At 38.4% G+C, this 14,415-nt stretch overlaps 1 protein-coding gene across 3 annotated transcripts in view; it reads right to left on the bottom strand.

Moving 5' to 3' along the window:
- Nucleotides 1-14,415, bottom strand: part of NOL4 (nucleolar protein 4) — a 117,766-nt gene that overhangs the window by 71,339 nt on the left and 32,012 nt on the right. For all 3 annotated transcript variants that reach the window (XM_063394787.1, XM_063394777.1, XM_063394795.1), the window contains one exon: nt 8,079-8,362. In XM_063394787.1, the coding sequence (XP_063250857.1) occupies nt 8,079-8,279 (201 nt within the window). In that variant the 5' untranslated portion in view covers nt 8,280-8,362. The remainder of the gene's footprint in view (nt 1-8,078; nt 8,363-14,415) is intronic.

The raw sequence follows: 14,415 nt of genomic DNA, 5'->3' as shown, positions 1-14,415 counted from the left end.
TTTTACATTAGCTGGGATTTCATACACATATGGAACTAGATTGTGTTCTCCATTACAGGAATGTAAATCTGGAGTAGCATCATCAACTTCTGTTTAATTGACCTGGAGTTACATCATAATGAATGCCCCTCAGGAAATCAATTTCACTTCCAAGAGCTTTGACTGAACATGAAAACCTCCTACTAAATGTACTTCCAATGGGAAGAATTAGACACAAAACTGATGGTATCATAGACAAATGACTTTCATGAGTGTGACTGTTGGAGAGCACTACAGAATTAATATTTCCTGACAAATACAACACTGATTTTTTTTTTTCATGCAGCTGTAGTGGCATGAAAAGCATGCTCTTCAAAACAATTACATATTTAGCCATTTACTATGGGTAACCCACAAAATCAGAAGATTCAAGTCTGGAAAAAGCAGTGTTCTATAAGCCATAGTTGTTACACTTGAATAGTGATTAAACAGACCTTATTAAACCACTAAACTAACATAAAATATTTTTGGTACCAAAGAGCTTCTCAGTGGCCTTTAAAACAACTTCCCTTCAAAAGAGTAGCAAAAAAGAACACCTTCTTTTTCTTCATAGAAAAAACATGTTTTATCCAAACAACAAATGAATTGACTTTTAGAGTAAGAAAGCTGTGATTTTCTCAGCTTGCTTGTTTTCTAAAAGTGGGGAAGAATAAAATCAAGGTGTGAGATAAAATAGTAGAGTAAAACATAAATGACTCAGAATTTATGAGATCAAGTTCTAAAACCCCTGTCCAAGAAGCAGCAATTCATTGGGTAAGACAAAAAAAAACAGGTTAATTTGTAAGTGAATGAGAAGAAAAAATTAGGAAGTCACAAAACTGCTTGCATATACTTTTTGTTCTTCTTTCAATGAAGTTCTCCAGGCATAGGAGAAGAGAACAGACTTATCTTCTATTGCAGCATATCTATCTCTCAAGAAGAGAAAAGCACTGGCATGGCAGTTACCTTTGCACAAGCGAGCACAGCAGAGAAAGAAGATACATACTTCAACAGAACACTTGAGCCTGCCTTCACACACCATAGATGTGAGATGCAAGACGAAAGATGTAGCCTTGTATCACCTACACATGATGGTGGCAGGGCTGGATTCTGCCTTCAGTTCACTTACGGTATCATCTTCACTTTTAAATCTCAGTAGAAACTATTTCCATGGGTTTAGTGTAAAGCAGCAATGATAGAACCCATTGTGTAACAATGAAGGCAAAGGTGGAAGATGTCACCATCCTCTCCTCAGTGCTATGATTGGAATGATGAAAGCAGACTGGAGCCTAGTGGAGCTGCAGACTCATTTTGTGCTGTATCTCACTGCTCCAGAGTGTTTATAACACTGGCATTGCCACCTGTTGTTGTTTGCTCAATAGCTAATATGCCACTACATGCAGTAACATGTCCTTGCCTAAATCTTTCACCAGACTTTGCTCCACTCTTCATAAGTTATTTATGACAGTAGCAAACAGCATTTCATGCTTAGTCTCTTCCTAGTCCTAACAATTAAGCCATAAAATAAGGCTGTCAAACCCCTGGACTGCAGACTCTTAAGATATTTCCATAAACAAAACAGCAGTCAGTAAAATATGGCATTGCTTGAACACTTTCTATTTGATCATGGAAATGAAATAAAATATACAAGTTAGAACAAACAAAACCAAAAAAGTCTAATTTCTTCTTTTGCCATTCCTAGGTAGTGAGATCCAACTTTAAGAAAGGGAGACAATGAAAGGTAATGAGGAGAGATGAGCTGAAATCAAAAGATCCTTTCTGACAGCTAAACTCTCAATCCAGATTAATTATCTTAACTTGGGCATTTAGCAAAATAAACTAGATGGGCAAAAGGGTATTTTCTTTGTACTAAAAAAGCCAACATGTAGAGTTTAAAGGTATCCTCAAAAGAGGAGGAGACTCTTCTATCTTACCCTTTCCATCTTCCCTCCTGCTTAAAGCTAAGGTAACCATCTCATATAGACACCACATGACAGTGCTCCCATTCAGCTGAAACCTGCCTATTCCACTTGAACATAAATAATCAATCACAGAATCACAGAATTAGTAGGTTGGAAGAGATCTTCAAGATCATCGAGTCCCACCCAGGGTGTTAGGTGCCCTAACACCTCAACTAAACCACGGCACCGAGTGCCACATCCAGTCTTTTTTTAAACACATCCAGGGATGGCGACTCTACCACCTCCCCAGGCAGGCTATTATTTACTTTATTACTCTCTCTCTGAAAAACTTCTTCCTAATATCCAAATATCCTAATATCCATTATATTTTCCTTGACACAGCTTGACACTGTGTCCTCTCGTTCTGTCAATTGTTGCCCAGAGAAATAGACCAAGCCCCACCTGACTACAGTCACATTTCAGGCAGTTGTACAGAATGATAAGGTCACCTCTGAGTCTCCTTTTCTCCAGGCTGAGCAACCCCAGCTCCCTCAGCTGTTCCCTATAAGGCTTGATGACAGAAGAAAAAATGGAAGAAAAAAATGAATTATTAAGTTAAAAAAAAGAAAGAAAAAAACCCAAAACAACAACAACATCTTCAACACTGTTCTTAATAACATGCAAATTCCCAGAGTCTTCATTTTGACTCCTGCTTCAAGTAGATACACACCTGTTTCACATTTCATAACCAATTTTTTAATAAATTGCTTCCTAAGTTTCTTGATAGGCCTCTATCATTCTCTATAAAAGCACACTGCAATTTCTAAGGATTCCACTTGCTTTAGAAAAAGCCATATGCTCCCTCATTTTCTTATCATGGCCATTTCCCCAAGGAAATCTGCAGACAGAAATGCAGGCAGATGGGAACTAGACAGGCAGTGACTCCACATGCCTCAGAAACATGTCAGATGTGACGATGTTCACTGCATTCCACTTTTTGCTAAGATGCAATCACATCTTTTAAAAGGAAAGGGCGCGAGGAAGAAATACATCAAGACTCTACCTTGCTCCCTGTAAATGGTGTCTATCTGTGGCTAAACTCATGTGCACTTTTGAAAACCAGATGGGACTCACCACTAGATGACAACAGGCTTATCAATATAACTGCACACACAGCTCAGGCTCCTTGGACAGTCGTGCCTGGTTTCCCTTGGTAATGATGAGCTCCAGCAAAACAGATGTTACTAATCACTGAAGATGACTAAATTTTAACTAGAGTATTGTGCAGGAACTTCAAACTTCACCCAGGACCTCATTTATGTTCTGGCTTTCAGATGCCTTACAAGGTTACAGCTTTTGATACCCTCTTGGAGCAGGGCCTGTGTTAAAAGCAGGCAGCATGACGGGCTAACCTGCCTTAGTGTAGGTTTTACATCCATTACAACACTGTTTGAAGGTGCAACTGCTGGAGGCAAACAGCCCCTGGCAGTGGCCCACGACAAAACACCATTCCTTACATCAGGCTGTGGAAAAAGGGTTGAGAAACACTTCAAAAGCCCAGCATTAAAGGAGAGACAGAAAGATTTTAGAGACTACATGAAAGCTCTGCCTTGTGATGAACAACTGTAACTATAATGACATGCACATTAGAGTGCAGTATTGTAATTAAAAGTCATGGTATGCAGCAACCGTTATTTACTGTTCTCTCCTTTAAAACCATGTTTTACTTTTCAGACTTAAAGACCTTATCTTGTGCAATTCATCAAGAAGCCAATTATACACTTCAGCTAAACAAAATGCTTATTAACTCAGCCTACCATACATCCAGAGGGACTCAGGTGTCCAACTTTCTATCAGAAACTTTGTCTGGAAAGTAAGAAAACCAACTGTTCACAATTAGTAGGTATCTGGACAAAATGGCCAAAGGTGCTATCTTTGTTACCTCATTTTAATGCATCTCCTAGGCATTTATGATCAGTAGCATATATTTCTATCTGGGAAATTCCACAGAGTTTTTGTATATTAAGATACAATACAGACATAACAAACCATTTATTAATCCAGGTAAAATAATGGCACAATGTAAGTATGACTGGTGAGCTCAAAAGCCTGTTTTCCTATACTGTATTACAATAACCTTGCTATCCAAATGCAGAAGAGACAAAATAATTTAAAAGGATTGGGCTTGCTGTATTTAATGAAATAAATAATGGAGAAGAGATAAAGCTATATAATAACTTTTCAAAATAAAATATATGGTACAGGAGGTAGCAACAACAAAAGAATCAGCAATAAAAAAATCTCAGTGCTACATGACCATGGTCATACAAAAACCCAGCAGGCTCACACATAAGTATTGACCTAAAATAATTTATATGTGCTAGTAACTATTTGAATTCATAGAACCACTGTTGCAGAACATTTGCTGGTGAATATTTTCTAAGTGTTTTGTAGTACAAAGATTCCGCCCAGTTAAGCTAAACTTATGCATGTATTTTTGCAGCTATGCAAAATTTCACAAACTTTGGTTTAGCCCTAAATGGTTGTAGAAATTTCTGCTACTGTGAACAACTAGGTCTTACTGGAGGATGTGTTCCCTAATATAAACTTAATAAAAGCATATATATAAAGTGTGTATATATATATATATATATATATTACACACACATGTACATATATGCGGTTAACACCGTGAAAACCCATTTTGCTCCTGCACAACAAACCTTCAGTAAACAGTAAAACATTTTGGATAAGATTTTAAGGTTGTTACAGTTTGGCAACTCCCTCCACTGCACTCAGCTCAGGATCTTTTTTTAAAAAGAAGAGATTACCTACCACACATACTCACTGCCTGAACTGAGAATTCAAGGTAACACTGTCCACCAAAATGTCACACTTGTTTAAAGAGTGCTACTAACACCAGTTTCATATTCTGAAGTAACTGAACAGAGCATCCTTTAAATAGTATACTGTATTTGTTTACTGGGTTATCTAATCCCCAGTTGCTCATCAGAGTCTTTTCAGTCAAGAAAACTTGATTTATTATTAAAAAATCCAGACCCTACATTTCTTACAAATCACTAATTACCTCCTATGTGCCATAGGCCTGATTTTAGGAAAATGTTAAGTACCCCTGTTTAGACACACAAGATTTTTTGCAGAATGATACCACTGTTTTAGCAAACTTTTCTCATAGCATAAGCATATAATTGCTTCAAATAGATATGGACAAGATGAATATCCTGAAAATTTAGCTTCCACAAAGAAGTAACTATTTTCAAAAAAAATTCCCTATTAGCTTCATATTTTCAAAGAAAATGTGGTGGAAAACCTACCATTTTTATCTCAACAGCTTCTTTTGATCAAAATTCTGGAGCAGATAAAAAATTATCTATCAGAACATATCAGCCAAAAGGTCTTCTTAGCTCCACTCCTTTGCCTCTGGGTTTCACAGTCTTGACTATCCCAAGAGAATAACATCCTATGCAGGTTAAAAGGGATATTGTAGAATTTGGAGGAAGCATAATGTATTTCTTCCTCCAGTACTAGCCCAATAACTGAAATATATTTCCATTCACTTAGAAACTAGATATTTTCTTAAGTAACTCATCTTACAAATCTCTAACAAATTTTGTTTATTGCAGGATTGTGTTCTTCCTGAAGTCTTTATATTTAACAATCTTTACTGCATATCTAAATAATCATATACTTAAACGAACTTTAAACATCAACATGAGTTTCACTGGGACAAAAAGAGATCTGCACATTGTTGGCAACATAGAGTGGGCAGGATGACAGTGAGTGTGAAAGAATGTATTAATGTGGGGGATGATTCTGGCCTCTTAAAAAATGAGATGGCTTTGATTGTCATCTCAATTCATTATAGATTTTTAACACTTTTCAATACATTTTTATTGCATCTGAGTTGGAACTGATTCAAATTGGAAAATGAACATTAGGCTATGTTCTTGTCTTAGCTGTAAATGAGTTTCACATTAAAACTCCTCCCCATCTTTGCCAAGTTTATTTGTGTATTTGCAAAAGTGATGGCAACAACCTACCTCAGGCAAGAGAGCCTGTGTGTCTGTCAATATTTGGGTGATGGGCCTATAAAAGGTTCATTAGAACAATCTGCCCTGAAGCACAAAAAGATACCATTCCTATCAGCCAATTTGGCACCCGCTTTGCAACTCAAAGTACTGAGTAAATCCAGCACTGGGGTTCATACACAGGTGGAGACTACAGCTAGGCAGAAATGTCATTTTCCATGGAATGCAAGTTTGTGAGGAAAAAAAAAAGTATTCCATACAGATAAACAGTTTTTCATAAAGATTTCGTGAAGAAGGTGTTGGGATACATATTTGCTTAATGGCCATGAGAAAGACTAACAATGTCCCATTTAGTCTCCTTTTGTTCTACCCACTAAAACTTACACACTTAAGTTACAAAAACATTACAAGTTTTTATTTTTACTCCACAGGCAATGCAGATAGGAGATAAAACCTTAGCATGATTAAATGTTGTTCTCTAGGTATCAATCATGTATTACCCCCTTCTAAGTATGACTAAGGGTTTTAACACTCCTGTTTCAAATCTCTGTAAAAAATATGCCCATTCAAAGTATATCTATGTTGTCAGGCTACTGAAAGCTAGTGACTAGCATTAACAGTCTTTGGATCCAGGATTTACATCCTATTATTGCTGTTGTAAAAGGGGTGAGCCAGTTGATCATCAGATATCAAAAAAAAAGAAAAAGAAAAAAAAGGAACTTGTGACCAGTAAGATCAGTGGGTAAACTCTATGACATATGCCATTTCTTCAGCCTCCCTATTGTAGGTCCTTGTGAAAAACACCATCCTAGAAAGCTAGCTAACTTAATCTATAAGATCTGTCTTTATCTACAAAATAACATCCTTGCTTCCTCTTACCCACATAATAGAAACTACAGCAAAAAGCCCTCAGGGGATTACAGCTTCTTAAAGCAAACTTGTCAGTTTTAATTCAAGTTAGAAGCCCACATAACACAAGAAGAAACCAAATCAGTTCCTTTCAGATGTTGATAATTCTCTGGTAGGAATTTTTTTGCCCATACACACTTAACATTCATATGAATTAATTCTCGTCCAGGTTTTGGTGACAGAGTTCATTTTCTCCCTAGTAGCTGGTGTGGTGCTGTGTTTCGTATTAAGCATGAAATAATACTGATATCATACTGATGCTATAGTTGATGCTAAGCAGTGCTTACCCCAAGTCAATGATTTTTCAATTTCCCAGGCTCTGCTGGCAAGCACAAATGGCTGGAAGGGAGCAAGCCCAGGACAGCTAACCCGAACTGGCCAAAGGGATATTCCACACCACAGACAATATTGCCCAGTATATATATGGCCAGAAATTTTCAATCACTGCGCAGACACTGGCTGGGCATTGGTCGGTGGGTGGTGAGCAACTGTATTGTGCATCACTTGTGTTTCTTGGATTTTATTCCTCTTTCACTTTTTTTTGTATTCTTTTTCGTTACAATTATCAGTAGGAACAGTAGTAGCAATGTAATTTACTTTATTTCAATTATTAAACTGTTCTTATCTCAACCCATAGGTTTTACCTTTCTTCCATTCTCCTCCTGACTCCACCAAGGCAGAGAGGGGAGTGAGTGAGTGGCTGTGAAGTACTTAGTTGCCAGCTGGGTTTAAACCATGAAAACTCTACAGATACATAATAGATGTGATGAGATGGCCATCTGTAAATATACATACATATATATCTCCATGTTTATACATATATATATATGTATCACATTATAGACATACTTTAATAGATATATTTTTTTCAAATTGGTAATGTAGACAGTTCTCAATAAATGGATTGATAAAATTCATGTCTGATAGAGAACTACACCATTTTTGCCTGTGTGTCAGCACAATATATTTGCCTATACATATGCATTCACCCATGTACATCCACATACACTTAATGTATTTATGCATCATATATGTGCAACAGAGCATACAAATCTACGTATGGCATTTAAGTAATGATCTGACAAACATTAGACACATCACATTAAGTGCTTAGCTGGGAATAACCTTCAGTTTGGCCTCATAAATATTTTTCTTTTCTGAACTACATGCTTCATATCTGGACCATGTGGAAGCATCTTACCTTGCTTCCATTTTCTCTTGCCTCCCGTTCCATCTTGAGATCAGAAATTAGGAGAGTCTTGTATTTGTTCTTTCCATTACTGCTGTGATCATCTAGTCTGTATTCTGAAGTTAGCTGAGCAGAGAGGGGACTGTCACTCAGGTTCAGAGGCTGCTCATCCTGCTCCAGATTTGTTTTGCCATTACTGTTGGTTTCTGCCATCTCCCTGCAGTGTGTTCCCCCTGAAGCATTGGAACTGTGTCCCACGGTCTCATTGCCATTAAAACTCTCTGCGGCTGAATCATCTATTAAAAAAGATATATTTTCAGTCAGATGCCACATAATCATCTCTGTCCAATTTAAACATAATTTATATATTCATAATGGGCTTTTTTTCAAAACAGAATGAAAACTGTTTATATTAGTAGCACCAGTAAATTTCTGCAAAAAAGGCACACACTCCACATTTTCAAGTAAAAGCTTTCCGTAAATCCATAAAATTTTATTAAGTAAAGGCAAATTGTCTGGGCTGACACTTTAGTACCACTGTGTACATAAAGGACAATCACAAAAGATTTTTAGAGACAAACTGATAAAGTCTGCCTCAAACAATCTGTCCACATGCCTATGGATCTATTTAGATTCTTGTACCACACTCATTAATGCACTATTACATGTTTCTGAAATCAACAGAGGTGCTCGTGGTACTGAGAGAGTCTGAATCTCAGGTTTTAAGTGTGCAGAACAGCATGTGTCATATCCATAAATATCCTCTTGCAGAGATACAGTGTAAATACATCTGATATGTTCAATGCTGGCAGCAGAGATTACACTAGAAGAGCTGATTCCATACACAAAGATCCTGTCCTCATTTTGTTCAGATGCTCATTCACTGTGTGTCATAATATACTTACAAATATTGATAAATAGTGGACTAAATTATAAACCTGAAAGCTCCATCTAAAAACTCTGGATGTGTAATTGTTTCCCTTAAGATTTGACAGCTGGATTGTATGATTAATATGTGTCTTCACAAACTTATGGATTTGTGTATCCCATTCTTGTCAGTGCCAGAATTTGCCACCTGTGCTACCACTCAGCCCTTCTTTACTTCTAAACAATCTTTCAGCCAACAGGCTACCTAGTAAAACATTTTATTTTTCAAAGGATTAAATGGCAGCAGATGTGGCACTCAATTTGCCCTCTTCTTGTTCTCTAAAGGACCTCTTTTTTTGCCATTTACATGGTTTTGCTAATGGTGCAAACACCTGCTCAGGCTCTGCATACATTTGCTTATTGCAGACTATGAAGCTGGACACAGAACTGGGGAGTCAGTGGTCAGGAATGCATACAGATTGAAACTGGATATAAAGAATGAGACAGACCTTAATATATTAAGCACCTTAATATACCATATTTTGTGGGCCCTTCTAAACAACTTCCATGGAAAAGATGCAAACACATTTATACTTATGAGGAATTAAAAAAAAAATCAGGACACATCCTTTAACAGATGTGCTCAGAAATACTCACACTTTAACTACATGATTAATCAAATTGTTGACTCACCATCATTATTACGGTAAAAACAACTAAATCTCAGATGAGATTTTTAAAAGACAAGAAAACACTGGATAAATGGGTTGTGATCTAATTCAATTAAATACTTAGAAATTCAGAGACAATAAAAGAAAGTTTAGAAAGCTATCATACATTGTTCTCTTACTTGCTGCACTCAAAAAACATTTTTATGCCATAAATATATACAGGATTGGGCATGCAGTATGAACATATTTTTAAAAATTGCTTTGTTTGCAAACCTGTCAAAACATCTACTTTCATAACAGTACAAATTAAGAGTCATAATGTAAATAATATTAATTCAGGAAAATTTTTTGTTGTTCTAAAACAGCTGTATAACAAATGGCTACAATTACAAAACACTATGCTTTGATATGCATCACTTTCCCCTTACCTCTTGGAAATACCAATGTATATACAATAAAAGACATAAAATTCCTGGAATAAGACTTTTAAATGTGTACACCAAACAAGCTTGTAACAGAGCAATGCTGCTTGAGGATTTCAGCTATGTATGTGAATAAAAAGAGCAGGAATTATCCTTAATAAACCTTCTATCATGCCCTGAGACTTATGTCTTCAAGGCCATAACACATAAAAAAGGCTAAAATTCTAAACATACTTCCAGAAATAAACAAGCAGTTTTACTATTTCAAAATAGAACATGAAATTCTAATATAGGGTCTTTTTTTTTTAAGAAAATAGACACATTTCCAACTTATTTTAAAAGCTCTGAGATAAGTGAAAGAAATCCAGATTTTTTTTTAACAGAGAAACACTTTGATTACAATTGTATTTAACACTGTTAACAGATAATTGGCTACTTGATTAACAGTTTAAAAAGTGACAGTTAGTTTCAAATTAATTAAATCAGTTACTGAATGGGTCACTAAGTGAGGGATGTTCTTCCCTTTGAAGGGCTCAGAAAATTCCCTGCTGTTGGCAGCAAAGTCAGAAACAAGTGAGTAACCCGAGGATACAAAGAACCACCTAAAAGGTGGGGGCACTGCCTACCCAGCAGCACACAAGTCTGATCCCTCGGGAGCCTCTGTGTGCTGGCACTGGTGCCCCGGCTCATGCAGTGCAGAGGAACCACTACCAGGACACAGACGCTGAATGGGAATGATGAGAGATGTGCTAAGAGCTAGATCCAGGACAGCCAATTCTCAAGCACAGCTGTTGGTTTTGCCTAGCAATAATGTTTTAATTTCTTTTCTTGTTGCCCTGTATGACATATGGTTGACAACTAAATCTTACAAATGTGTGAGAATGTTACAATGCCGAAGAAAAAATAGTCTTCTGTTTGTTCTAAAACATGACCACTCAAAAGAATTCCTATGTTGAGTAAATGTGATCAAGCATTATTATACTCTGAAACAATAGAAAAATTTTGCTAGACTTTTGCTTTTCTTAGCAAAAGCTTAGTTACTTGACAGCAAATCTTGGTTTCCACTATAAAGTCAAATATCTGGTTTTTACAATCATTTAACCTTGCTTGTTAGAGATGGGAACTTGTTTGTCAAGATAATGGTCAGGAGAATGGCTACAATGGGTGTGGTATAAATCATGCTTTTTGTCAAATAAACAGAAATAAGTATTTCCATAAAAGAGATGAAGAAAAAAAACAGAAAATGGTTTAGAAATAGTTTCTTACAGATGTTACCAAGGTAACCAGATTACAAGGTTTAGTACATTCCTCCTCCCTGGGCAGCTGTCTATTTTTGCTAAGAGTAAGGCTATTTAAAAGCAAGAGTTCCTCAGAAGGTATCATAAACACAGAACACATCAGCAATGACTGGGTTTGGGGAAAAAGGCAAGAGGGTATTGCCCAGGAGAGGAAAGTGATGCTCATCCTTGGATACAGGCAACCACAGCCCTGACCACTCCTGGGCCTGCAGGGGCTGCAAGCACTCATGACCATCACACGGATGCCAAGGAGCAAGAACAGATCCATGGACATCTGTCCAGCAGACCATGTTCCCCAGTGGCAACTGCCTCTGCCAGGGGCAGGAGATGAGACCTCATCTCCTCACTGTGTCTGGTGCAGCTGGTGAGTGGGGCTGCACCTAAAGCAGAGACGGCATTGGGACCAGCAGTTTGTTCACATTTTTCTTACCTTCATATATCACAACACCTCAGCGACAATGAACTGTTAATGCCAAGAGCCTCTTCTCTTTATCAAGTATTTTTCCCCTCCATCCAGCAGAGGCAGAGGCACGGTGGCTTGGGGAGAGCTCAGGGAAGAAGGGTGTCCAGCTATGGCCACTGGCCCCTGCTCCTTGTCCACCCCAGAGGCAAGGTCCTCCCCAGCCTGGTGCACGGGGAGCAGCAGCCATGAACCCACTGCAGAGCTGCCCTCCCACAGGAGGCTCAGCAAACCACAGCATTCCTCTCTGGGCCCACTTCGGCCCCACTGCCAGAGGGCACTCACTCCAGTCTCCCTTCCCACAGCTGGCTGAGGAGTACCATATAAAACTCCACTGAGGCAAGGGCAGCACATTCTCAAATCCTGTCTCTTGTCTGAACCACTGCTGCAGGGTGAATTTTATGGAAAGACCTCCAGAGCAGCCAGCCACAGGCACTGGGAGCTGAGAAGGGAGGGAGCAAAGGGGCCCGACGCCCTGCATTGGGTATTGGGGCAGTCATAAAAGAAGATGTGGGATGAGCTCACGTCTTCATCACCACCCAGGACTGCTTTTATCCACAAGTATCAGCAATGACATAAAATCAACCATCAAATGCTGCTTGCCCAGGGCAAGACATGTTTTTAGGAACTGTGCAGCTTTCAAACCCTTACCCCAGAATGCTGGAAGACTGGAAGTATCTCTACAACTGGTTTTGTTACTTAAGCCTGTAAAGGGAGAGTCTGGCTGCAAGATACATACTCACTTCTAAAAATAGTGAACTGGGGCTTCCTTCACCTATGCAGAGCTGCTTTTCCAAGGATTAAAGAGTGTCACCCCTCAGTAAAACACTCCAAGAGCAGAGAGAAGGTTCTTTTGGATGAGGCAGCAGCCACCTTCTTGCTAAAGCAGGGGCTACTCTCTAGGCTTAGGCACAAACTTCTCACTCATGGACCAATATTTCTTAAACCTCTTGATGCCAACATGTCCTCCTTGCACACTGCTCCACACTGATCCTGTGCTCTGGTCTGAACAAAACCCTGCCCCCAAACCCTTTGGACACCTTTAGTCCAAGTACTCTCCATATCAGAGGTGATCAATAGAACAAGGGGTAATGGCATTAAGCTGAAGGAGAGTAGGTATAAATTAGATATTAGGAAGAAATGCTTTACTGAGGTACTGGAAAAAGTTGCCATGAGAAGTTGTAGATGCCATGGGCAATCTACAACTCTGGGACTGATTAAGGGCACATTGGAGGGTGCCCTGGGCAACCTGGTCTAGTGGAATTCTGTTCTACAGTTCTATGAGTCTAATTCTCAAAACAAGATCTACAGTAATTTTTTTACTTCAAGTTAATGTCTTATTACATTGCATTACAGCTTCCAGTTTTTCCTTCTAGATCCCACTGAGACCAGCAAGATACAAAGCGACACCAGCTTTATTTTTGAACACATGTGAATTCAGATTCCTGCTGTGAACTTTCCAAGCTCATTGCACTCATCACTGTGTTAGATTTTCTCCCTGCTTTTGAAGGAATTTTGGAAATGGAGGAAGAAAAGAGGGCCACACATGCAGACAGACACAGATGCCTGCAAACTCCAAGGTAGCAAGCACGCAGGTTAAATGAACATTTTGAGTGGGCTGCCTGTCGACAGAGCATCTCTGCGAGCAGCAAGATGGGTAATCGTTCCTTCTAAAAGGAGACTGGAAATGAATGAGCTGAGTGGGATGAGTGAGACTGAAACTCCTTGCTGTGCAAATGCAGGCTGTCATAACACCCACTCTTAAAGACTGTCTACCAAAATCTTGGATGATGAAGGTTGCTTTAATCTTGTTGGTTTGGACACCATCAGCCCAGACCTTGAAAACACCACCTTACACTCCGTAGCAATCCAATCCATTTGAACATGGTCACTTGCAAGAGGCAGCACAGCTTCAATAGTACATGTGCTTTATTTTCCTATGTTAAAATACAACTGTAACAAAAATAATATGCTTCATAAGCAAACAGTATGAAGTTAATTACATTCCTTCCACAACACCAAGGCAACCTTCCTAATGGGGATTAATGAAAAAAACACTCTTTGGGTGGCAACAGAGAGCAGGCAGTTTTGGGAAAGGAGCACCATGAATCAGGCAAAAGGTAGTGTACAGTGCTGACTCACAGAAACTTCTGTAGTATAAAATATTATAGAGAATTTTCTAAATGAACTGGTAAAAAGGCAAGGACACATTTCACTCCCACAACTTTTCATAAGGACTGTTTAATACTAATTTGTCACAGTTATGTATTTGGTCATGCTTCATTTACATCACAAGTCATGTTTGAACTGTAAGTTCAATACATAAACTTAAAAGCCAGTCCAAATCAACTCTATCTATTCATCATCTCCATTCCCTTTCACATTGTTATATAGAACAGGGCTTGAATTAATGGAGTTACAAAGGGATCTCAGACCTTCCCATTTCATAAAGCGCAAGAATGGTCATAGTTGGTCAGATAAAAAATACATTTAGTCCAATATTCTATCATCTAATCACTGGTTATTAGGAAATGTTTAGAGAGGAGAATAAGGCAAGCATATACAATTCTTCCTCCTGGGGATTTCTGAGCCCTTAACAATTTCAAATGCAATTTTCCTGAGCAGGACATG

The sequence above is a fragment of the Prinia subflava genome, chromosome 1 (assembly GCF_021018805.1).
Source record: "Prinia subflava isolate CZ2003 ecotype Zambia chromosome 1, Cam_Psub_1.2, whole genome shotgun sequence".
NCBI classification, from domain to species: Eukaryota; Metazoa; Chordata; class Aves; order Passeriformes; family Cisticolidae; genus Prinia; species Prinia subflava.
The sequence above is the reverse complement of the archived record's forward strand: the minus strand, read 5'-3'. Positions and strand labels throughout refer to the sequence as shown.